At 42.4% G+C, this 26,483-nt stretch overlaps 1 protein-coding gene across 3 annotated transcripts; it reads left to right on the top strand.

The window, feature by feature from the left end:
- Positions 1-102: 102 nt before the first annotated feature.
- On the top strand, positions 103-3,377 carry LOC147439579 (uncharacterized). 3 transcript variants are annotated; one of them, XR_015184621.1, is made up of 6 exons: positions 103-420; positions 572-648; positions 1,095-1,172; positions 1,484-1,717; positions 1,795-2,728; positions 2,808-3,377. XR_015184621.1 is itself a non-coding variant. In XM_086485401.1 (4 exons), exons 1-4 carry the CDS (start codon positions 257-259, stop codon positions 1,346-1,348), a joined length of 354 nt encoding a protein of 117 aa, XP_086341527.1. In that variant the 5' UTR covers positions 107-256; the 3' UTR covers positions 1,349-1,477. The 3 variants fall into 3 exon arrangements, 2 of the variants coding, with proteins under 2 accessions (XP_086341527.1, XP_086341529.1); XM_086485401.1 differs by lacking the exons at positions 1,484-1,717; positions 1,795-2,728; positions 2,808-3,377 and adding an exon at positions 1,314-1,477 and having other exon boundaries at positions 107-420; XM_086485403.1 differs by lacking the exons at positions 1,484-1,717; positions 1,795-2,728 and having other exon boundaries at positions 256-420.
- The last annotated feature ends 23,106 nt before the right edge of the window (positions 3,378-26,483 follow it).

Here is a 26,483-nt window from a genome sequence, read left to right as displayed (position 1 = left end):
ATGGGGAAGAGGCCCTTGACGTGAATCTTGAAAGATGCCAGTAGACTTTCTACTGCTCGTCGCTCAGACTCGCTCTATTCAGTCTGCATGTGGGAGATCGGCCACCACTCGTCACTCTGTGTAGAGAGAGAGAGAGAGCGACTGTGTGACTTTTTGTGCGAGAAAGGGAGTCGTGCATGGGGAAGCGGGGACGTGAATCTTGAAAGATGCCAGTAGTCCTACTCGCTGTAAAATTACTGTTCGGAGTCCGCAGTAAATGTTGAGAGACTTTTACAGGGACGGTAGAACCTTCACTTCACTTCCTTCTTTTTTGGCCTGCCCAGATGGAGTGATGCCTTGGCCTGCCCCTACGGTAGCCATAGTGATGGTGCCATGCTTCAGAGCAATTTTACAATGTTTTTTGGAGTTCAAATTACGAAAGTATGGCTTCTTCAGTCAAAGAAATTAAGAAAATACGAATTGGAAATTTAATCGTTTGTGCAATACGTGGCAATTAATGATACATTATACTATTATTTGTAATAAACATTTAACGTAAATTCTCTTGCCCTTTTGGCACGGTGGCTTGCAGGAAATATGTGACCAAAGAATCATGGTCTGGAGGTTCAAGCCAGACGCCTACCGTTTCAACTTACCCTCTTGTACAAGGTCACCAACCTCCAATATAATGCATGCCTGGGGCGGTGTTGTGCATAATTTTTTCTCTCTTACATCGATTCCCTGATGTTAGTGCCCATTGCTACTGTTCTTCTGTTTTGGGCTAAGTATCTCCTCTTGCTGTGCATTAATTATGTGAGGTGTATGCCATGCTTTGCATGGATTATGTGAGGTTTGTGTCAACTTGTTGGTACTAATGTCTGACAGTATTATTAGTTTGCTTTTTGCGTTGTGTGCTGCATTTTTGCCTCTACTTGAAAGAGCATAAAGGAAAGCTTTTTCTTTTGTGTTTGCCTTCTTTTGCGTGAGAACTTTATTGTCTTCATATTCCCCATAGTTCCGGAAAGAGAGTATTATCAAGTGTTGTTTGTTGCAATTGGGGATTGCAATAGTACTTAAATAGGAGTTAAAAATAAGTGTGCTTGCTATTGAAACAGGTTTTTTGGCGAATGCTGGCGAAGAGCATGCTTGGTCCTCAGAGCTTATGGATATGGACAATAGTGACTTTGAAAGAGGTTTGCAAAGTTCTTGTGCTTGAAAGTTTGTGTGGTGTATTTCATTGCTAGGGCTTGTGGTTTGTGCATCGCTTCTTGCTTCACTTCGTCCTTCATGACATACTTCGTACATATACTTCAACCTCTCATGTGCCCTTGTAGAACTTGATGAGGCCTTCCAACTTATGCAACCGTGAAGTTTAAAGGGAAGGCCAAAGTTGATGTTGGATGCTCCTCCCCTATTGAAAAGTAGCTTGTTGCAAGTCTGAATCACCACTCGTGCACTAGACACTAACATGTTCATGTCATTCATGCATGTTTAGTTGTGTCAGAGATGCATGCTTGTACAACGTCCACTCCATTGAAGGTGCCATCCGCTGCTGTGTTTGGTGGTGTCAAGAGCCTTGGAGTTGGTGTTGTTTCGCCTTCACAGGCTCTTGTGATAGGAGGCAGCCCAAGGATCAAACATGACCAGTACTTGTAGACGACATCGCCGATCAAAAAAGGTGCTCGTCGTTCCCTTTGCAAGGGCTTGCAACTTGTCACGAAGGAGGCTTACGCTGAAGGTGGCTTTCAACCTGTTCTCCTTCTCTTGTTTGTTTGGTTGTTGTCTCACATGCTTGCTTGTTGGGTGCTTTTGTAGTCCAATCGGATGAGCTGGTGTGCCCTGCCGAGACTTGCCGTTGGTAGCTTTTGTGAACGAGCCTCCCTTGCTCCCTAGTGCATTGTTGGAACGTGCACTTGTTTCGGTGCCTCTTAGGGTTCTAGTCCTAGCAAACTCCCTTCTTGTGTTGCGAGTTGGTGAGCTTTGTGAGTATTCGTGCCAAAGGTTTTCCTTCAAGGGCAAATTGCTAGAGAAATGTGGCACATACAAGGCTCAGGGTGTGTCTTATCCAACATGCATAAGGGGTGACTGTCACCCTGGTTATCACTCAAACCTTCTTCATTCAGTTCAAGGACCTTTTGCAGGTTGACTCTTTCTATAGGATAGAGGGTGCCAGTGTGTCAAAGAAGGCAAGTGGTGAGGGAAGCACTTGCAATTTATCATTGCATGTGAATGCGACAACTACTATCTTAAAGGCTGAACCATTTGAGGGAGCTCTTTCGTTGTACCCTGAGAGTAGCATCGCATGCTATCTTCCATGGGCACTCTCGTTACTGGGCACAACGAAGGGATCTATCTCGTCCACTATGGGGATGATTGCTTGCGTTGTTATTAAAGTGGACGACGGCATTGCTCTTGACGAGATTATTGTGGAGGATGGGCCAGGTTGAGAGGACCGATATACGGTCAGCCCTCTTGCACGTGTTCTTTTGCAAGTGCTTACTCTTGTTTTGCTACAAATTTTCTTTGTGAAAGAGCGGAGGCATACTCTTTCCCGCATAGTGCAAGAGTTAAATGATCATGGCATAGCCATGTTTGTGTTGCGCAATGTGGGTATCCTCCAGAAGAAGAAGTGCTTGGCTGCGTTTGACTCCCGTTTGACTTCACTACATTTATGCATGTGCCTGAGGGACATCTTAGGTCATCCTTGAAAGAGGCTTTCACAATCATGGAGTTGGGCTATGGACAAAAGGTGTGACTTACTAGTTTTTAAATGCATTTTAAGTCTCCTTTGTGTTTTCCAGTTTCTTGAGTGCAAGTTGTTTTTGCAGGTGTCTGTAGTTCTTCACTTCAATGAGGTTAATGGGACTCTTGTTAACTTTGAATGCTCGAGCTGTGGAGGATCGCGTGTGAGTCGCAACCTATGCGAGCCCTATTGCTACTCTTGATATGCTCCTCACTACATCATGCAGGTTCCTTCTTTGAAAGGAGGCATACGAACACAAGATGGCAGTGAGTATGTGGTGCTCGTCGACGGCGTCCATGTGGACTCGGTATTGCATGCTGATCGGGCTTTCCTAGATGTCCATTCGGAGTCCGTTGTGGATGCTCGTTCCATGCTGCTTCAAATCAAGTCTTCCATGTACATTTTGACGTGCGGTTGTCTACATTCTCTTCGTGTCCTCGTAGGCACTTTTATTTGTGTCGTGTAGGAGAAACGATTGTGTTTTGTGGCTGGATATCCCGGGGGGTTCAGTTTATTTAAGACCACTATATCACTGCATTCAGGCTTCTTTTCTAAAATGCCTATGCTGCGAATTTTCTAGGAAATATAATGAAGCCTTTTCTTTTAAATTCTGTAAATTTTTTGGAGATTTTTAGAAAACATATCCTTCTGTAAACTTATTTCTGTGAGTTTTAAGGGATTTAAATACCCTTCTGTTGAGCTCATGTGATAGGTTACATACTATGTAAGGTGAACCCCCCGGGGTGGATATGCTTTGCAATTTGATGTATCATGTAAGACTTGTTGAAATTAGATATGAGAAGAGACACACATAAATTTCTCATAGTCCAGTTCAGCCTTTCACAGTTCTTAACATTACCTTTTTGTCTTTCTTTTACTTCATTGTTATGCAAGTTTCTTTCATGTGTTTGCCTCCAAATCATGCCATCTTGCTATATTAGGTCTTGCTGCAAATTGAAGACTATACAAAGTTTTAGATCCTTTTTGAGTGACCAGATAATAAGAAGGCCACTTTAAGGGAAGACCATGTTAATTCATACTTGAACAACCCACAATTTGGATTAAAAACAATCACAAGGCCTTCCATCCCCCCTTCACAAAAGTGAGAAACCGAGCAAAATTGCATACGGCCATAAGAAGATGGCCTAACATGACAATTCAACCCCTACACTGCAATGTATGTCAGAACCTTCTAGCTTTCTCACCTTTCTCAGCTCCATGAAATGCCTCAAATTCCCTTTCCTTCCATATCAGCACTTGCAAAAATCTAGCATCCACACACATTGTAGATAGACAAAAAACCCATTTGCTTCAACACAAACTTCAGCCAAGTTAACATACGGATAGCTTAGTTAAGCAATTCATGGCAAAAGCTGGTTAGCTAGCAAGGGTTGAGAGAGCCAGGTTAGAAGGAAAAATTGAGACCAACAATCCCTGCCAAGAGTGAATGTCTCCTACGTTGAAAGAAATGCACTAGCAAGCCTAACAATGAGCACATCATTTTCCAGCTAGGTTAGAAGGAAAAATCAAGACCAACATCTAAGAAATCCCTGCCAACAGTGAATGTCTCCTAGGTTCAAAGAATTGCACCAACAAGCCTAACAATGAGCACATCATTTTCTAGCCCAATGTATTCATAGCTAGAATAGATGAGAACTTTGCACCTCCTACTATAGAGCCATTGGTGCCATGCAAAGTTAAGAGAGCTTATGTGCAATGGCACAATGATGATGAGGAGATCTTGTTGCAACTCGTTAGACTCCATCCACAACTTAGTGCGAGAGAGCTTGCATGTTTGTACTGTGAACACTATCGTCATGGTAGATACTCGTTGGTGTCAATGACCCGAAAGGTATATAGGTTTCGAAAGCAAGACTTTGAGTGCATGCAAGGAGTGTTGGCCCAAAACCCTGTAGTAGGCCTAGTTGTTGATGCTCCACAAGTCGATAGGTCCTTAAAGAGGGTCAAAGAATGTGAAGCTTCGTCACCCGTCTCAACATCCTCAAAAGATATAGCACAACAAGATGCCACAACATTGTATGATGTTGGCAGCAACATGGGGTTGAAATCAATGAACCCCAAACACACTAAGAAGCCCATGCTAACATACAACATGATGCCGGAACAAAGAGTACCACACTTTGGTCCGGATAATGAACAACCAACAACGCATCCTACTGGAAGACATAATGCTCAAGAAAAGAACAATCGCTGAGTACAACATGCACCTCTTTTTGACCGGGAATGCTGGAACAGGGAAAAAAATCAATTTTCTCCTTCTTGTGCAAGCATTGTTGCGGTTTTACTCACACAGTGTCACACTTGATTCAAAGCTCCCGTGTGCGCTTTTGGTGGCCTATACCGACAAGACTGCCTTCAACATAGGTGGTACAACCATCCACTATGCCCTTCATTTGCCTATTATTCTATGCAACTACTCTGCATTAAGCAGCAAGAAACTAGACATGTTTTCTACCCAATATCGCAACTTGTGGTTTTGGACGTGGTCTTTCTGATTGGTCAGAACACATTGGTCACTACTCACATGCGGCTACATGAGATTAAACGCAACCACTCCAAACCATTTGGGGGCGTGGACATCATCATGTGTGAGGACTTGTGCCAAGCAAGTCCAGTGAAGGACTCATGGATCTTCTCCGAGAAGCCCACGCTAACCTCTTTGCACCCATCATATTGGAATGAAAATATACAATGCTATGAATTTAGGCAGTCGATGCGGCAAAATAACCTTCATTTATTAGACATCTTAAACAAAGTACGCATGGGGCAACACAAACAAGAAGACCTTGATGTCCTAAACCTTGATGTCCTAAACCTTGAAGACCTTGATGTCCTAAACAAGAAGACCTTGATGTACTTGCGATAACCTTTGGATAAGGAGCTAGTGTCTCATCTTTATTACACAAATGCTTGCAAGGATAGACATAAAAAATCCGTGTATCATAGCTTGCAAGCATTGTAATAAAGAGGTATACATAGCTTTGTCAAGGATTCGTGACCCCAATAACTTGTACTTGTTGAACCCTATAGAAATGAGTCATATCAAGGATAGACATAACAAATCCGTGTATCACAGCTTGCAAGCATTGTAATAAAGAGGTATACATAGCTTTGTCAAGGATTCGTGACCCGAGTAACTTGTACTTGTTGAACCCTATAGAAATGAGTCATATCAAAGTCGATCGTCAAGTGCTTGCTGAAATAGCACGGTTAAACTTTGATTCACGTTGGGTATTGCATCAACATCATCTCGCAGACTTGGACCTTGCAGCAGTCTTTATACAATCATTGAACACTGCATGCTTCAAATTTCACAAAGAGGACCTAGTAGCTGACAAAAGCTTGATGGCGGCAAGCATGTTGTGCCTCCAAGAGATGCATATGCAAGAAGATGAAGATATAACACTGCCAACCTTTGAAATGGTGTCTCATCCCACCATGCATTGCCTAGCAACATATTATAAAAACACATTGACCCTAGTTGATAGCTTTTCTTTGAATCGGTATAATGTAAGATATTTGCTAACAAAATTTGCGTTGGAATCGGGCGAGGCCATAACAATGCTTAATGTGTATAACCCTCTAGCAAACCACACTTCCCATGTATCCTTAGAGTCTTGCACACACAATTGGACAATGTATATAAAAGCATCCCCTTGATTGTGGTGGAAGACTTCAACATAGACATTTCTAAACACAACCTTAGCTCCTTATATTTGTCTCACTTAATGAAAACCAACAAGATGGAGCAGCTCATACAGGTTCCCACTACAGTGTATGGCTCCACTATAGACCATATTTGGACAAACATTGCATCCACATGTGAGAGCGGCACCAAATTTTTGTATTGGACAGACCATTCTACAATCTATCTCGTCTTGAGAGACATCTTCCATGTGTGCAATAATCACCACAGTGTAGGGTTGGTCCCAACACATATATGGCCCTTAGACCAATCCTTATGTGCGCCAAATCAAGGGTGATTGGGTCACCCAACGCTCATATGTTATCAAGGACCAAGTTCGGTTGAGAAAACGACCCCAAAACTTCTCTGCACTACATGCCAACTGGTATCTAGCGTACTGCCATCTGCCATTGTGTATAAGCTGATGCACCACCTATACAAAGGGGAACAAGAGCTGATCTAGAAAACTAAACATGCGTGAAAAAACCTAATCACTATGAGAGCTGAAATGAAGCTCAAAATCAGCCCCAAGGTGCTCCTACAAATGCTCACATATGCATCTGCCATGTTGGTAGTTCGTACATCGCATATATGTGCAAGAGAGCCCTGTTTGGCTGAGGAAAGTGAGCTTGTGAGAGGCTGATATACTCGAGCATGCATGGCCGAGGACAACATCTTGGAATGGACTGACAAATCCTGAAAACTACCAAGATAGAGGTGCCTTCTATTTCAAAATTGTATAGAGAGTGCTGAAAGGTCTAGTATTTCTATTTCCGGGGTTGATAGAATGTGGCATGATAGATAGTGCATAGAGTGTGTTTGATAAATTTAATGATTATCATTTGAATTCTTGGAATGCATTAATTTCAGGTTACGCACAACACAAACATGAGGAGGAGGTCATGCTGTGTTTAGATGAAATGCAACAAAAGGGTTTCATTCCAGGTTTGACAACATTTGCATACGTTTTACATGCTTCTAGAAACATTGGACCGGTCAATAGGGGTGAAGGATTACATGCTGAATTTGAGATAAAAGGACTGCTTAAAACCAACCTGATTGTTGGCAATGTGTTGATCAATCCATTTGGTGAGAGACTCTCGTGTGTCATTGTTGCACCACCATTGCAACCTTGGACGAGCAACTTGACAATCTGGAGAAGCCCATTTGCAGCCTGCTCTTGAATCTTGGAGGACAAGCACTACATGCATTGTTCACGTGAGTAAGAACATCTTATCAAAGAAAGCACATTCAAACCACTTTATCCATGGGAAATCGCAGCAACAAACATGTTACTATTATGTAGAGAGGTGCTTCACAATGGGGCAAAAGAAAAATTCCAGCAAGAGTCGTTCAATGGTCATAATCACATGGCTTGTACATATACTCATACTATAGCTATCGTTGACACAACCTAGGCTCTTTAGACTACTTGCCACTGTAGCAAAAGGCTCCAACATACATGTGTACACCCTAGTCCCACAAGCTAGTATGTCATTAATGCATTCCACACAATGGCATTCCAAAAAGAAAGTTTCTCAACAATGTGTAACGCTTCTCAGGAAACACCAAACTTGGCATGTATGTTGCCCTTAGCAATTAAGCAAAAATTGTTTTGAAGAGAACCTTGTTTTCACATCACATTGTGACAAATTCTCATGCACCAAGAGATAGATTAACTACCAAGACTAAATAATGTCAAACTTGCAACTTCATGAACCATGTCATCTGCAATGTGCTCCTTTTCACACTAAAACCTGGCAGGCCATATGAATTTTACAATTCATTTTCACTCGTTCTAATGAAAAAGAAGAGGCTATTTTGTGAAATTTTTTGATTGGTTGGTTAAAAGAGAAGACACCCATTGCAAAGATAGAGGCTAGAGCTCAGAAGATACTCATATTACAAGGATTGAAGACTTTAAGACTGCTATGTTGTAACATGTATCATTAATCATCATGAATAATTCATTAATTTTTTCCCAGATTCAATTTAGATCTCTTTGCATCAATCGGCTCCTCCATCTCTCCCTGTGTCTCGCTCCACCTCTCAACACTCTATGCATCTCCCATATCTCAGCTCTCTATGCATCCCCCAGCTCTCGTGTGAATGATCCTTTGTCTACCTCTCATACTTACCTTTGTACCTTTGCCATGCGACTAATACCCCCTGCAACCCCTTTGCTCATGGCATATCTGCCCGTCTTCTATGTCATAGCCTGCACCCTCACTCGAGGCCTCTCCTGCAAACAATGTGCTCCTTTGTCACCCCCTTTCTCCCTCACTTGAGGCCTCCTCTGCAGATGAGAGAGAGAGAGAGAGAGAGAGAGAGAGAGAGAGAGAGAGAGAGAGAGAGAGAGAGAGAGAGAGAGAGAGAGAGAGAGAGAGAGAGAGAGAGAGAGAGAGAGAGAGAGAGAGAGAGAGAGATCGGGCAAGTCATTGTTTAGGGCTCCTTGTTCACATCTTTGTGCACAAATACGAGCATGGAGGAGAACAAGGCAGATCTCGTAGAGCATCATGTCGAGGACCTCCTCTTTGTTGCTGAGCAACCCATGTCCACCCCTGAAGAACATGAGGCTGCGATCAATTAGAAGAAATATGGTGGTCTCATGCCCAAAAAAACTCCTTTGATCTCCAAAGATCATGAGCGGGCGTTGTTTGATTCTGCTGGTTGGGCCCTGAGGATGGGTGAACAATCTGGTTAAAAATCAAAAACTTTGGTGGAAGTGTTGCGTCCAACGTTGCAACCCACACACCATTAGCCCCTTCATGCAAGGTGTTCAAATAAGGATTTGGTTTTTATCTCATTGCGGCTTTAAGCATCAGATGACTTTGTGGGACGGGTGTCTAACCTCACTCCTATCTTATTGCAGACATAGCAAGAACCACAAATATAATTGTCAATCCATGGGACGAAGCTGACTCGACTAGTGCATAGAGGCTACAAGACGTTGTCAATCTCTTGGAAAACAACAAACAACTCACATCTATCTCAAGCTACACTCAAATAACAGAAATCACTAAAAGCTAGTCGCTCAACGACAAACAAATCACATTCGTTACAGCATCAAACGACATTTAAACGTTACGAAACTTCTAGGACATGTTTATAAGACCTAAGCATACATGCTTATGGTCTCAAATCTCACTTTAGGCCAAGTGCAAAAATCACGATTATTAACAGCAGTGAGTTTTTGACCTAGTTGTTTTCGACCCAGAATGCATCTAAATGCTTAGCAATGATGGCCCAATACCCCGCCTATACTTACTTTATGATTTTGAAGCTTAAATGTACTTATGATGAAATTAGGCAGCGGCTCAGCGACGCCAAAAGCTACGGATTACCATGAAATGCTTACGTCAATGCGTAGAGCTCTTACCTGCGGTTGCAACGCAACAGACGGCACTGCAACGTGACAACCGAGAAGGGAGTAAGAAGCACGAGAAGGAGATCAGTGAGCACCGTTAGCTCACGCTATATTTCTATTATCCAAAACTTTCTAAAATACTTACAAAAATTTGCTTTTATACTTTAGCCAAGGTTTTTGTGGTCAAAACTAATAATCTGGGAGCGGGAGCTCTAACTAAAGACATGTTGATACAATCTGGAAGCTTGTAGCCTTGGCTCATTAGTTACACTGTTTATCTAGAAAATAGGAGTTACAACATTCCCGATTCATCAAAGTAATAAGTGCTTTTACAATAAAAGCTCTGAAAAATGTTATCCGAGTTAGCTTGCTGCTAACATTCCCCCCCTCCTCGACTGTGTCGTCCCTTGAAACAGCTTCATGGACTGAATTAGTCTTCGGGTTGACGGCTAGCGAGGTGGTCTTTAAGTGCATGGAGTGCTTTCTCATATCTGATTCTTCGTTCTTTGTCAGGAACTTGCAAGAACTACATGGTGACTCTATTTTTAAGTTCAATGGCTGAATAGCCAACAAATTTGGATGTAAGGTTACTTATCACTGGCCCAAATATCTTTGTTCGCCAAGTGAAGAAACCTGTATAAAATGCTTCCTCAAACGCCAACATATTGCTAGAGGGCAAAAACATGCATCGGGCGTAGAAGCCGTAAAGGACTTCTTTTGAAGGCTGTCGACTTAAGTCATAACAAAGACCTTTATTGCCTTCGAGGAAAGACATCCATGGTGCTCCGGCTTGCTCAGGCTCGTGAAAAGATTGAATGCAAGTGAGCAGCATTCTGCAAATCTTGTACAACATGGCACATGAGAGGTCAGGGAGGCTTTTGAAGAAAGTCATAGCGTCCGTTAGGATTTTCACCATGTATTCCTCTCTTGCCGGTCTGTGCTCTGGAGCTGGTAGTCGTGGATGCCATGTTGGCCTCTTCTTTTTTAGTGCTTCATATGCTTGCCAGGTCCTTACCCCCACGGGATTCACCCTATATACAAAACGGGACGCCACCTGCGAGCGGACAACTTTGATAAAACCCCTATATAAGACTCATATTAGGGAATATGACCCCCCTTTCTACGCTTATATGATAATCCATGCAAAAAACTATCATACCCCTATCTTACATATAAAATTTAGGTCTCACATGATCTAACTAAGTAAAACTATTCAAAGAGCGTGTAGCATAGTGATTGGCAACGTACTAAGAAACCGATTTTGTTGATAACTAGATTTACCCTCAACGTGTCTTAGTTTGACTTCCAGACTATGTGCCCATTCAACCTGCACTCTATCTACTCATCCAATTTTGAGCCATCTAAATTACTCAAAAAACATGGTTATAAAGTTGTGCTAGGTTCTCCGTGTAAATTTGCATCTATACAAACTCTTTATAGCTTTCATCCTTCAACAAATGAACTATAATCACAAAACAAGCAATTGATACAAAGCAATGTTAGTTTTTGTATGTATCTTGTAGCTATTGACTCACAAGTTCGATGGTAGACTCTTTTGGGAAGCCATGATTTTGAAACACAAAAACTTCCTCTCATTTTTCCCTTTTCTCACTTCTCTCCCCCCTCCCCTCACCCCATAAATATGATATCCCCTCCCTTATTTTTAATCTTGGGAGATAAATTATTGGGGGCCTGCCCCTAACTTATACGCTTATGTAACTTGTAAAGAAACTGCTACAGCGGGAGTGCGGAGAGCCATGCAAAATACCAAAACTATATACTATAGACGATGAAACACACAAATCTGCATACCTGGCAACCATCCTTGCACATAATCAAGCTGCAGACGAGCAAAGAGAGACAGAGAGGGAGATAGAGTGAGAGAGTACTTGCAGGCGCACCTCCTAGAGCGGAGTGCTACGCCAGCACGGTGAGCGAGAAGAGAGGAGAGAAGAGAAGAATAAGACGACGGTGGGTGCAATCTCCCCCCGTGCAAGAGTGACCATTTCCCTCTTTCACATATTTAATTTATCGATTCTTGAATGGTCAAAGTGAGTACAAACTGGCCGGCCGGACATAATTGGCCAAAGCTCACAAAGAGCACTTGAATAATCAAATATACATAAAATGTAACATCCTTCTGCATAATCCATTATCCGCTGATGCTCTTGCCACCTGTCAGCTGCAATAGATAATAAAATACCAATTCTATAACATACCTCTCCGTTGGAAAGCAACTGTCCTCAGTTGCGAAGATAAAAATATTCAAACAATACTTGTCAAAAACAATGATTAGAAATCTGTATCAAATAGTTTTTTTTTTAATAATATAAAATTTAGACAATATTTGCTTATGCCTGTCGTCATCCACATACTACCTATTCTAGTGTCCCATACCACTAGAATAAGCAATATATGTCATACCTTGATGAATCAGGATATCATTTGTCACACCCATCATCAATCTCATAATGTCAAGTCTCATCACATACACACTGTCGTGATAAAATAACCATCAGATACCAAATCCCAATCCAATATCAATTCCACAAGTCCAAATCCAAATCACTTTCATTATGTACCCGGGTAACAAAATCATACCAGTTACAGTGGTGGCCAGCCATTGCAGCATGATTTTGTGATTGATGTTGCCTAAATCGGCGAATCTACACCAATAGGACGTGCTGCCTAAATCGGCGAATCTGCACTAATGCTGCCTAAATCGGCGAATCTGCATTTGTATTGCAAAAATCGTGAATCTATAGTTTGTTGGTGTTCTGCCTAAATCGGCAAATCTGCACCAGATGAGCATTGACACACTGACTAAATCGGCGAATCTGTGTGCATGTGACCAATGGACTAGACAAGACATAAAGGAGAAAAATATTTACTATGTGTTTGACACCGTTGTGCAATATATCAAAGTCCTTACAAATTGTTGTTGATTACTCCATAGTACCTTAGCTCGCATGAGTAGCTGCATAGCTTATAAAAAAATCATCTCAATAAAAATTCCTTTCAATATAATTAGAATTGATGACCTTAGCAGTGTTCTAGTATTCAGCGTAGAACATAATGCAGAGAAATGAAATATGAAAAGAGGAATGACGTATTTGATGTACATACCACGAGGGTATATTGTATTTGAAAATATGTACCATTGTTGGCATATAGAGAGAGGTACAAGTGCTACAACTAGCAAACTTAGACCAAATTATAGCTAACAGATCCAAAATGTGCTAGTGTGGGGTTAATAATTAGTCATGAACTTGCAATTACAACTATAGAAGGGATTAGTACACATTTGAAACAAATGTGAGACAATTGAGCGGAAAGAAAATTTTTGGCAGTTCTAATTAAATAGCATAGATCAACTAGTGTCACTAACCAAAAAAGTACAAGAGAAAAGTGTGAGTTGTTTCTTCAGAGTCCTAATTTTGTTTGGCCGCTCGTACGTGCATGTTTCAAATTCAGCATCACGACAGGCCAGATAGTAGTATATTTTGGGTCTAATTATCCTACTATATTTATTTATTTATTATTAATATGTTTTATGTCCTTGACAATCTAATTCAAGGATTCCTCCACACCAAAGAACGATGACATAATATACATTGAATTTGGTTCTAATAAAGCTTTTGTTCTGGTCTCGATTAGCCTAGAGGCATCTATTGATATAAGAAGGGGTTTGTATGTGCATTTGTAACTATTGAAATGCTTCAACATGTAAAGTTAGAAGAGATTTATTGCCCGGTGGCATCATCATATTGTCCTAAATATTTATGTACCATTCAAATTAAGCACTACAAAGATATCAAACAAAGGTGTAGAGAGAAATTTGAACATTGGATTGGTAAAGGGTCTAAGTGGCTAAGAGATTACAAATTAATTCATTGGTGGCTGAGAAGATTGCCCCCGGTGTCGATGATAGCCCTTGCATCCCCCATGTTTAGGTCGATGTCAAAGATTTGCGGTGAAATGTCGAGTAGCATGTGGCTTATGCGGACGCCAATGAGATTGACATAGTAAAATAGTGACAAAAATCAGTGTCCTCATGGTCAATGCCTGAGGACACCAGGCAAAGGGTATCGTGCAAGAAAGTATTGCATTGGTTTCCTAAGAGCCTTGTTGATGTCCAATGCTTCCATGACATCGAGCAGCGACCAAGGGGGGAGGGAGGAGAGGACGGAAAGAGAGAGAAGAAATGAAATGAAATGTTATATTAACAGATGTCAAAAGGCTAAAAGCACATATGGGGCCAACCTAATACAATCCGTGTGAATGTGATCCAATGCCTAGGTACAAAGTAAAAATGAGGTAACGTGAAAGATTGGAAAGACTAAAACGTTGTTCGAGAAATTATGGCACAGGTCATTGAAGAGCTTCCTCAATGTTCGCTGCTGTAAGGAGTCGTAGTGGGAGAGGGAAGAGAGAGAGAAAAATGAAATGAAATGTTATATCACCCGTCTTGCAAAGGGCTATGGGACCAAACTGATACATTCCTTATGAATCTAATACAATGTTTGGGTGTAAACAAAGTATAGTGAAGCACTAAAAAAGATAAAAAAAAAAGTAAAACTAAAAAGTCAAAATTGTTAGAGTAAAATCATCATTGTGCCGAGGATGCCCGGCAACGGCTGTTGTCTACAAAAGTATTGCAACCGTCCCTAAAGTACACCGTCAAATAGATTGCTAAGACCAAAAAGAGGAATTTATTCAAGCATCGCTTAAGAGAGTCATGATATGAAACCTCAAAGCAAGGCAGATTTTATTTTATTTTATTTTTTTCGAGTAATTATTTCTACTTTTGCAGTTTGGCAATCAAAGTACATAGCCAGCCATACTACTCCAAAAGCTAATCAACTTGACCTCATGGGCATATTAGAAGGCGTAGCAATTGGAAAAGAGGCTGACATTTTGATTGGTTAGTTCATTACTTGTGGTTATCAACTAGAAGTAAAGATCTTTTGCCTATTGAATGTCAAACATCGTGTAACTGAAGCTGAGTTCAAACCTAGCGGCGGTGGCGGCAAAAAAAAGAAAAAAAAAACCCATTGGCATCATGCAGCCACTGCATGGTACTGTACCCTCTCTGGACCGAGTAAACACACCTCCCTTCTGCATGGAGTTGGGCACTGCATCTTAAACCTCCACGGCTTCTGCATTCTCATCAAGATTCTTGTACGCCATTGCCCATGGCCCGTCTCCTCGAGCGCCTCTACAAGTGTTCACGAATGGCACAAGGAGAGGAAGGTGAAGTTGACCCTTTGCCACCTGTCCCGGGTGTTCTCTCGCCTGTAATCCACAACTGTGGAGGGGCATGGGCTAAGCTCATGGATGGAGGTGCGGCGGTGGACAGGTCCAGAGAATTTGTGCATCTTGTGTCTCCAAGCGTGGAGTGGAGGCTATAGGGAAAGGTGAGGTTGAGCAGAACCGGACCAATGGAGGGAGGTGATATTGAGCTGTAGCTAGGAGGAAGTCGTGGAAGAGCTCAAAAATGTGTACGCTTGATCTAGTGTAGGTGGACTTCGAAAACTGCTGTAAAGCTTGCTTATCAGGGGTTGGCAACGCATAGCGAGAGAGAGTGAGAGATGGTGGGTGCGTCACATCACTAGAGAGAGAGAGAGCTAACGGGCTGCTGCAGCTGACGAGCTGGAGAGAGAGAGAGAGAGAGAGAGAGAGAGAGAGAGAGAGAGAGAGAGAGAGAGAGAGAGAGAGAGAGAGAGAGAGAGAGAGAGAGTTCAACTAAGTTGGTGTGTGTGTGTGTGTGGCTCTTATTTGTGAGAGCCTGTGGCCGCCAGTCGCAAAAGAGACAGTGAGTGGTCATGCGATACCAGCCCCCGCAAGGTGGTGTGTACTGCATGGCAGTTGGGTGGTGGGCACTGCCAATCGTTGGAAGTCGTTAACTGACGAGAGGGAGAGAGAAAAATATCGAGAACTCGCATGGCAGTTCCGTGAGGTGGTGGAGAGAGCAGAAAAGAGACAGATTCACAGCGTGTTTTACCAGCCTTAAAAAAAAATCCGAGTTGCATGGCTGCAATGAGATAATGTCTTGCAACTAGCAGTGTGCTGGTTGAGGGGGAGAGAGAGAGAGAGGTTGGCATGAATGCGATCGCCTCAGGTGATCACTGTAGTTAAGAATGAGAGAGGGAGAGATTTCGGGGCCTGCATGGGGGCTGGCCAACTAGGTGCAATTGGTTGATAGAGTGCAAAACGCACTTGTTGACGAAGATCAGAGAGAGAAACGCACTGGGTGACATTGTCCTTTGCATGCATGCCGGGATGGTGAGTGGTTGGGGAAAAAAGAAACCAAAAAACTCCGATGCCTGCTAATCATGCCATGGAGGCATGCGGATCTCGTGGTGTGCCTGCGGCTGCCATGGATCCCATGGGCGTCAATGGATCTACTGTGTCGTCATTGCTGCAGCACGCCCATGGTGGGAGGGTTCCAATACTAAAAAAAATAGATTAAGAAAAATCCATTTTCTGCTCTTACTTCATAGATCCTTTAGGGTCGTTTCCTACCACCTTAGATCGATAGCTCCGTGAGAGATATTCATGAGAAAAAAAATATCTCCCCTCATGCCGATTCATTCAGACATCCTCCTTCAAGCTTTGCTAGTCCACAATTGAGAGGTCTGCCTTCACTTTGTCTTGATCATTGAATTATACTAAAGCTTGTGAAACGTCTTGGTCATCTTCTTCGTCAAGGTTAGGTAAAATTGAAAGTCTCTCTTTGTATTATTCCTACGATATTAAATATTTTTCGAAGTCATATTCTTCTGCTTATTCTTCTAGGTTTTTTCTAAATCTCTCTAATAAGTGCAATTATGACAACTTAAATTGTTTCCTCCCTATAAGATTAATCGCACGAGTCCCTGGTATTGATTATTGCACTCAAATTTATCATAATTAAGATCTTAAGTATACTAGTCGTATGATAAATTACACTAATTAAGAAAATTTTTATTTGACCATGAGAATCTGTAATTCTTAAACAATCCAAACACATTAACTATCTTAGGAGATTAAAAATAAACATGCACATACAACGTTAAACTAGAAAGCCATTTCGATCATGGTGATTTACCATTTCGATGGTTGTAGCAAGCCCAAGAACGTAGACCTTGCTCTGATACCACTGCTACAGCGAGAGTGCGGAGAGCCCTGGAAAATACCAAAACTATATACTATAGACGATGAAACACACAAATCTGCATACTTGGCAACCATCCTTGCACATAATCAAGCTGCAAACGAGCAGAGAGAGACAGAGAGGGAGATAGAGTGAGAGAGCACGTGCAGGCGCACCTCCTAGAGCGGAGTGCTACGCCAGCACGGTGAGCGAGAAGAGAGGAGAGAAGAGAAGAATAAGACGACGGTGGGTGCAATCTCCCCCCGTGCAAGAGTGACCATTTCCCTCTTGCACGTATTTAATTCATAGATTCTTGAATGGTCAAAGTGAGTACAAATTGGCCGACCGGACATAATTGGCCAAAGCTCACAAAGAGCACTTGAATAATCAAATATACATAAAATGTAACATCCTTCTGCATAATCCATTATCTGCTAATGCTCTTGCCACCTGTCAGCTGCAATAGATAATAAAATAACAATTCTATAACACAAACCCCCCTCGCCTGCACTTACGTGGTACGATAAGTTTTCCATGGTGAATCCCCCGGGTCCTTACCCTTGGTACACGATAGAATGTTGGGTCTTTCTGGAGGGTTGCATGTGCTCTTGGGAACAGAATTAGATATCTCGAATGCTGTTCAACCAACTCTTTCTCCACTTGGGGTGGATATCCTCTGAGCCTTCTGCATGCATATCTTTGTATATTCTTTTCTGAACCTATAATAGCTCCACTTTGATCAAGGGGTGTGACAGTGATTGTTGATGCCACTGAGCATTGATTTGGTTGGGAGTGAGTTGAGTTACATTTACCGAGTGGAGAACTCTCAACTCCCAATCCATTGCTTCTTTCCATTCAACATCTATTTCTTGGGCAATCTGCTCCTTTAGTGCATCTTCCTCAGCTATAGAAACTGGACCATGGGCACTTGCTCAGCTTCAGTGAGTGGTACTTGAAAGTCCGACTCTCCTTCTAGCCCTTTTGACGGCTATGTTTCTATCTCAGCAAATGAGACTGAGGGTATATCAACAATTTGTTGTTCAGACGTACCTGCTTCTTCCTGATGTTCTGGTTGTCCCTCTCTCAGCAACTGATTGACTCTCTTTAATTCAACCATCTCTTTGAGCAGTTTCTCTTCTCTTTGGACCCGCATGAGTGCAAGGTAACACCAATAGGTCGCTCTCCCTAAGGTCTATGAACCAAAACCCCAACCCAAAACACCCTGTGCAAAATCACGTAGGATGTCTGGCCGAAATTTGCAGGTCTTCGTTTCCGAAATCTAAAGTGCCTAATGTGTAGCTCTACTCAATGAGAACGCGTGGATATGCTGTAATGCAAAATCGGACAACGTATGCTCACCGAATCACCAATTGAAGCTTGTAGATGGAGCTTGCAAAACCAAACCATACGCGTGCAATGTAGGTATTGGCACGTAGCTCTCATCGGGGGCAACACGTTGCACTTCTCCGCACTCGATTCCGACCATCGGTGCACACGTAGTGTCAAGATGAAGCTCACACTCTCTCTCGTATATAGTATGCTCACTCACAGACTTCAAACTTTCTTAAAATGACAAAAGGTCCCTTCATTAAGGTCAAAAAGTGGTATAAATTCCTTACAATTCTCAAACCCTAAAGTTACAAATCAACCATCTACTCAATCTGAATGTCAAAACTGGGATACAATCTGGAAACTTCTGTAATCCCCAATATTTACAAGGTGAAATGTCGGGTTTTCTTAATAAATGAATAATTACAAAAAGAATGATAATCCGTCGAGCTGTCATTTTCCGTATGGTGTGTCCAGCTTCTAACACTCCCCCCCTCCTTGCTAATGTCGTCCCCGACATGGCTGTTGAGCTGCTTCTTCATCTTATGGTTTCGCGCATCTTGAGCAGCGACTCGTATCTTGCATGTAAATCCAATAGTGTTGGGCCGAATATATCAGTGTTAATGGTGAAGAAGCTGGTGTAGAAAGCTTCTTCAAAGGCCTGGAGGTGATAGAATGGTTGAAACATGATCCTTTGATACAATGCATGTATCACCTCCTTGGAAGGCTGACCAGACAGATCATAGGCACATCTGTAAGTATCTTCAAAGAAGAAGATATTGTCTGTCACCTGGCGTGGTTTGAACGTCTCAAAGACTGCCAAAAGAGTTTTGCAGATCTTCCTCATCATTATGCAAGAAAGTTCAGGTAAGCCAGTGAACAATTTGATGGTGCCCGTTAGGGTTTTCACCATGTATTGAACACTTATTCTCTTGCTTGCCTTCAAGCTTGGCAGCTTCGGATAGTTCAACCAAGTGGGTTGGCTTCTATGTAGTATCTCCTGGGCCTTCCACGTCCGCATCCTTGCTAGAGGGCAGAAGCTCAGGTTATCTCTGATGATTTTGGGTGCCTCTACCAAATGGATTAGGTACTGTGGATAGTTCGTCAGCCATGCCTTTCTCCACCTAGGCTGGGAGTCGACTATCAGTTTTTCCCCTTCAGGCTGGGAGATATCTGCTGTGTAGAGTGGCACTGTCGGCTCTTCTCTGATCCTCTTGTTGATGGTGGCGGCTTCGTACTTTAGCAAAGGATATGGAAGAGAGGGCTGTATCCATTCACGTCGGAGGTTGTTGGCGTCTATCTTTTGAATGGTCATGGATTAAAAAACCCTATGCTCCCGTTCCAAGGCTTCCTTGGCAGTTTCTCTGATTTCTGCCTCTATGGCCTTGTGCAGCTTCTCTTCCTCTTCTTGTGTCAGATCTTGTGGCTCTTGAGATGGTCCTACTAGGATTTCCTCTTGCATGGGTGTGTCCACAAGATCTGCCACATTCTCTAGGTCTATGCCTTCCATGGCTGCTGGCCCTGTGCCTGCCTGCTCTTCTGCCTACTGTCCTCTCAGCTCTTCTATCTGCTTTAGGAGTGTCTGTTTCTCTGCTTCAGCTTCTTCTCCCATGTTCACGAGGAGGTCGTTCAACTCTGCGTTTATCTTCTCCGCCTCCTTGAGCTTTCTCTTGATATTTTCTAGCTCATCTTGCATTGCTTTCTGCTCTTCTTCCATGCGTGTTTGCATAACCACCGACCCTTCTGCCATAATCAACCTTTGCTTCTTCTCTAAGGTCAATTCTTTCTGGAGCTCTTTCATATGTTCTTCATAGATCTGGCTCTATGTAGTGGTGTGAGTTGAGCTAGTAGCCTTGACTCTGGCAGGAGATGCCCGTAGCCATTGGATGGTTTGATCTTTAACTTTAAGCTGGTCCTTGAGCTCAAGGACCTCATCCTGGCTAGCCTTCTGGTCTATTTCCACCTTCTCTTTGGCATTTCGCATGGCCTCAACTTCCTTGGATTCCTCAGCAAGTTGTAGGGATAGGTTATCCCTTTCCCTCTCTACATCTGTCAATGACTTGCTGAGTTGTCTATACTCCTCTTTGGCTCCTTGCAGTCTTTGAGCTGCTTCCTGATTTTCTCTTTCCATTTCTTGGCATCTTTGCAATGCCTTTGCCAGACTGTCTTGCAGCTCTGCTTCTCTCTCTATCTGCCTTTGGCTTTGTTTTTGTAAAGTGTCAACTTCAAGCTTTATCTGCACTTTAGTGTATCTAAGAGTTGCCATTTCACTTTTTGAGGCCATTGACTGTGCTCTTAGCCTGGTTAGCTTTGTCATCACCACATCCCAATCATTGGTGGGCGGGTGCAGGTCCAGGGTATGAGTGGCCATTTCTTTAAGCTCCACTAACCGCAGACTCTGCATTTGCTCTTTGGGCCCCGTGCTTGCCAAGTCAAATGCGACTGTGGCAGCCTCTTCTTTTGTATATCCGGCAGCTAGCAGGTCTAGAAATGTGTTGTACCTTGTTATTAGCTCTGGCTGCTCACTCTTAGACTTAGCCTCGTCCTTTGGTTCTCTCTCTTGGCTTTGTTCTTGCTTTGACTCTTCTTGGTCTTCTGGTTTGTCTTGCTCCTCTTCTCTTCTTGTGGAGGGCTACGAGGAGGTGGTGAGGGTGGTGGGCTTGACTCAGGGCTGGGCAGTGGAGTTGTCGGCTTTTTCTTGAAATCTCTGTCCGCCTTTGTCTTCCTTTCTCTCGGCCTTCTTGCTCTTCTAGCAGTTTCCGTCGGACTTGCTCCACTTCCACTTCTGTAAAGGGTACATGTGGGATATTCTCTATTGTGGCATCTAGAATCTCAAAATTCTTAATGTAATCATCAAATTTGTCTCTGTGCACCCTTCGGGATGATCTCGACATTGCTTCTAGAGACGGATTCCATAGCTCGTCTAAATCTGCTTTGAGGGCTCTTTCTGCCCTGAAGCTTTCCATCAGCCGCTCTAGCCGTGCCGCTTTCTTTGATTTCGTCTCTTTTACTGGCACTTGGGCAGATTCCTTCTTTCCCTTCTTCAGCTCTGGTTGCTCTTCTTGCACGGTTTCTAACCGGCGTTTCAAACGGGTTGCCACCCTTGGTGCTTTGGGCCGTTCGTCTTTCTTATCTTCCTTGAGCCTCAGCCAGTCATTTTGTGATGGAGGGTCGGGGCATCTTCCCTTGGCGTGTAATGCTCCATAAATCACCTTCGTGATTAGCTCACCCAGCACGATGTATGTGGGGTTCTTGTTGCCCATCTTCACCAGATTATCATGTACATAAGCTGCATAATTGATGATCTTTGGCTTGCTTTTCTGCATTGCCCAGGTGAATGTTGTGTGAATGTTGTGGCAATTGCCGCAGGCAGTATCCTGTACTTTTGTGGCTGCTTTGTACACATATGGAAATATTGATTGTATAGCTGACTCATGATTGCCACTTTGGGGTTGGCAATGTCCTCAAAGGTATAGTTGCCTTTCTTTTTGGTGTACACCTTTACTTCGTCTCTTCTTTTGGTTACACTATCCCCTTTGTTGGAGAGGTCTAGTGCAGCTGCCACTACTCTTTCTGTGATTAGAATCTCAGTGTGTGGCTTGCCCTGCAGATCTGTAACTTGGGCCACTCCATCTTCTTATTGTTGTCACAAATTCCCATACTCTCTTTATGTCAATACCTGCCGGCACCGCTTCAAAATAATTGTGGAGATCAATCTTCTCCAGATACTCCGCCATCTTGCTTCTAACGAACTCATTGAGTTCCCGCGGTAGCATTGGTAGCTCTATCACATTTCCTTCTGTGTCTTTGAACACGCCTTGGTAAATATTTAGATCATTGGACTCTAGCAGATCTTCTTGGATCCATGTGCTGGTTGGCTTTAGAGTTCCTTATGGTATGACGAAGGGCTCTACCTCTTCTAGGTAATCTTTTATGGTCATCCTTTTCTTCTTTGCCGGTGACTTTGCAGCTGCCATAGATCCTCTCATGTCTGAAGCCCGTCGGGTAGTCGTGCGGGTCCTAGAAGCTGCTGGAAGTTCCGCTCGCTCTAGGTGGCAGAAGCTCTCTCTCAAGGACAATAGTGAAAATGAGCTAAAAATGAAGTGAAAATTTCTTATAATGGGGGTCCCCGAACCACTTTTCATGAAATTTGAACTTCTTGGGAGATGCGGTTTAGGATCAAAAATTTCTTGATTTGGATTCCATTTGCCCTGTTTACCAGAGATTTGGCATTTCGGTCAAAATTTGGTAAAAACACGCTTTCCGCTCCAGTCTCATAATTGCACCCCCACTGTACCATAGATTGTCCTATAGTCACTGATCATCCCCATATTTTTTGTTTTCCATTACGACCGCTTTCACCTAGTTTTTATATTTTTGAAGTTTTTCTGCCGAAAATTAGCAAAATTAAAAGGAAAATAGCAATTCAAATCCAGAAAATCCCCAAAAATCATAATAAATCAAAAACATCACCGCAAAACATTATATACACTCACATGCAATTTTTATGGCCGGATTTCTCTGTTTTACCAATACTTTGCCTGAAAAATGGCTATTTCTACTTATATACACACACCTAGGGGCTTGATTTGGCATTTGGCCCCATATACCTGTAGATTCATGCTGTATAAGGGCATATGTACTTGGGTTAGTCCAAAAAAATTTGCAATCAAACAACAACCCTTAAAAATAGTCGAAAAACATGCCCTTTTTTGCTCTTTTTGCCATTGGGTCCGCATTTGAGAATGCCTCCCTCCCTCCTAGCCGGACTCCTCCCGGACGACAAGGTATCGCCTCGGAGTATATATCGTGCATAGGTTGAAAAAATTGTGCTAATGCTTGGCCGTGTAATGTGGCCCTATTTTATGCATACTCGGTCAATGCATGGAAAAATTAATGTTGTGCAAGAGAAGGGTATACGCAAGATGCTTATTGGCATTTGCCGTCGAGGTTTTTTGTTTTCTTTGCAAGTAACAGCTGTAAATCTACTGCTCTTTGTTTGATTGTCTTTCTTGCAAAAGTCGCTTGCTGTGCCGCTACTGTTGATATGGCCATAGTTATCTCTTTGGAGAGAATTGGCTTGGCCGGAATGGCCGTAGACCTTATCTCTTTTGCTTTCCATTGGTAGCTTGTTTTTGCCTATTTAGGGTTTATTGCTACTGTATTGGTTGCCACTGTTTTGTTGCTTATTGGCATCCACATAAGTTGGTTTGCCGGTTGCAAATGCTGTTGTCTGCCTTCCGATGTTGCTTGTACTGAAGGGAGTTCCTTTTGCTTCGGTTTCGGTATCCAAATGTGAGTTTCATTTGAGTTGCGGATTATTTTCTTTGGGATCCATATCTGTTTTAAGCCCTTGTTTTTTGGTTGAACTATCTTCTTTGGTTGAATTCTTCCGTTGTATTGTTTTTGGTATGCCATGTCATTTCTATCCTTCCGCATCCATACTTGTTTCTCTTGTTTTGGTAACCTAGATCTTTGCACTACGGTCGGTGACTTCGTCTGTATGTAGTGAGCATGGTTGGATTTTACCTGTTTGTTAGCCTTGGGTATCATGTCGTTCTTTGGTGGCACCCTTGCTTTTGGCTCTTTTTCCAGTGATTGCATTGCTGGCAACTGATTATTGCAGGGCTCCTATGCAAAGGCTATTACCTGTTGTTCTTGTGCATGCTGAATTTTGACTGCATTCGCATTCCAATCTATCTGCACATTTTACTCTTTTTGCCAAGGTTGTCCCAACAACATGGGGTGTTGTGTGCTTTCATTCTTGACTACATAAAATTTGTGTGGGTAAATATATTGATGTACTTGTACATGCAGTATAGTCCAGCCCCATGTTTTCAACAAATGTAATGTACTACTTTCCAGCACTTGTGGAGTAGGATGAAGTTGACCGGTGGACTTGAGCTGTTTGTATAATCTGTAAGAGATCAAATTTTCTTGAGCTCCAGAATCAAGCAATGCTATTGATTCAACTTGATTGCTACCCACTTTGACCGCAATTATTGGCTCCATTGTGTCTTCATCAAACTTCGTTAGTCAGATGGCATTGATTCGCAATGGTGCTCCACATTTTTGTTGTTGTCGCAGAAGTCTTCTTTTTGCAATGCGTTCTTGTGCTTCTGCTTGAGCTTCTTCTCGTACCCTCTGCTTCTCTGTCATTCATTGTTTTCCTTGATGGATTTGTTGAAGCATATCCCGTGTTAGTGGTAAATGATATTTCTTCAATCGACACCCACTAATCCAATTTGGCATTTCTTCACCTGATAATGTAGCAAGCTTGACAGCTCCGCTTTGTGATAGATCACTAATCACAAAGGGTCTCATCCCTCGCTTTTTAAGTTTCTTGGTATCTTGCTTCAAAGTATAAACAAGTACATAATCACCAGTTTTGAACTCTTTCGTGCGCTTGTCCATTTGCCTGTGGATGGTATGGAGCAGATTTCCTATGTATGACCATGAATTCCTCTAGCAGATATTCAATGACTTCATTAAGAAAATGTGTTCCACGATCACTGACAATTTCTATTAGTAAACCGTATCGTACAAAAACATTCTCATACAAAAATTGTGCAGTGGTTCGTGCATCTACTTTTTGTGTTGCCTTGGCTTCCGCCCATTTTGTGAGATTGTCCGTAGCCACAATGATATATTGGGTATGGGTGCGATATGCAGGAGGTGAAATAGGTCCCACAAAATCAATGCCCCATTTTGCAAATTCCCTTGCTCCCATCATTGACCGTAGTGGCATCTCATCTCTCTTTATCGGCACCTTGGTGCACTGACATGCGCCACAACGCTTTACAAACTCTTCAACATCCATATGCAATGTAGGCCACCATATTCTTGTGGTTAAGACAATTTTTGTTGTCTTATCGCCTGAAAAATGTCCTCCACTTAAATTCCGCTATGTGCATGTTCTAGAATCATCAGGTATTCACTTTCACTTGCACAGATTCTAAGTTGAGTTTCCTTTCCTCGCTTATAGAGTTGGTTCCCAATTAACTGAAAGTCACGAGCCTCCAGCTCTATAGCCCTTTTCCGTGCTCTTGTTATGTTTTTAGGAAACGTCCTGGTGGTTAAGAAATCAATGATATATTGACTTCATGTAGGTGCAATGTTTACCTGAAACAATGTCGCGTGATCCACTGGTCATTTGGGACTACATATAGTACAATTGGTAACATAAGAATGTGTGTTTTATACATAGGTGGCCAATAAACCCCTTATTGTTTCAGTCTCTGGTGTGTTTTCACTATTGAACAATGAAATGTACAATCCTGGACATGCACCTCTTCTAGGTAACACTCGAATTCCTCCGGATTTATACATAATCGTAGAATTTGGTTTGATCCTAGATGATACAGCCGTCCTGCAATCAACTGGAAGTTTTTTGTTTGTCCAATTGTTTGTTGTTTGGATCTGTATTCCATGTTATCAAACCTACCTCCAAAGGAAAGAATGCTAACAATTTCCTGAGACCATTTGGGTATCATTTCAATATTGAAAAGATAAGCATCTGGTATGTCATCATCTACTCCTTCAGGAGCTTCCCCATTGTGTATCCTTGAAAGATGATCCGCTCGTAGATGGGTTTTACCCTTTTTGACCACCACTGTGAAATCAAACTCTAGCAATATAATAAACCAATGTACAATTCTCCGTGTATTGCATGGTTTATTCACCAGATACAAAAGAGCTTGATGATCTGTGAAGAACACAAATTTGTTTGGGAGCAAATAATGCTGAAATTTCTTTACAGCATAAATCATTCCTAACCCCTCTCTTTCGGTGGTTGTGTAGTTCTTTTCCGCACTGTTTAACTGTCGGCTTACATAACAAACTGGAAAATCCATTGTTCCGTCTCCAGGTTGAGCCAGAATACTCCCGATTGTATACGAAGAAGTATCAATGCAAACATGGAATATCTTTTCCCAATCTGGTGCTTTAAGTACAGGTGCCGATACAAGGTTTTCCTTCAGCTTTTGAAATGAAGTTTCACACTCCCCGGTCCAGTCAAAATTGACTAGCAAACGATACAGAGGTTGTGTGATGACTGCATACATATATATGAATCTTTGATAATACCCACAGTGTCCCATGAAGGATTGCACTTGTTTCACATTAGTAGGTCTGGGTAGGTCTACTATAACTTTGACTTTGTCTAGGTCTGTGGTTATGCCATTTCTTGAGATAATGTGGCCTAAGATGTGGCCTTGCTTAACCA

This window comes from Adiantum capillus-veneris, chromosome 16 (genome assembly GCF_014529385.1).
Source record: "Adiantum capillus-veneris isolate H3 chromosome 16, ASM1452938v2, whole genome shotgun sequence".
NCBI classification, from domain to species: domain Eukaryota; kingdom Viridiplantae; phylum Streptophyta; class Polypodiopsida; order Polypodiales; family Pteridaceae; genus Adiantum; species Adiantum capillus-veneris.
This window is presented reverse-complemented; position numbering and strand designations above follow the sequence as displayed.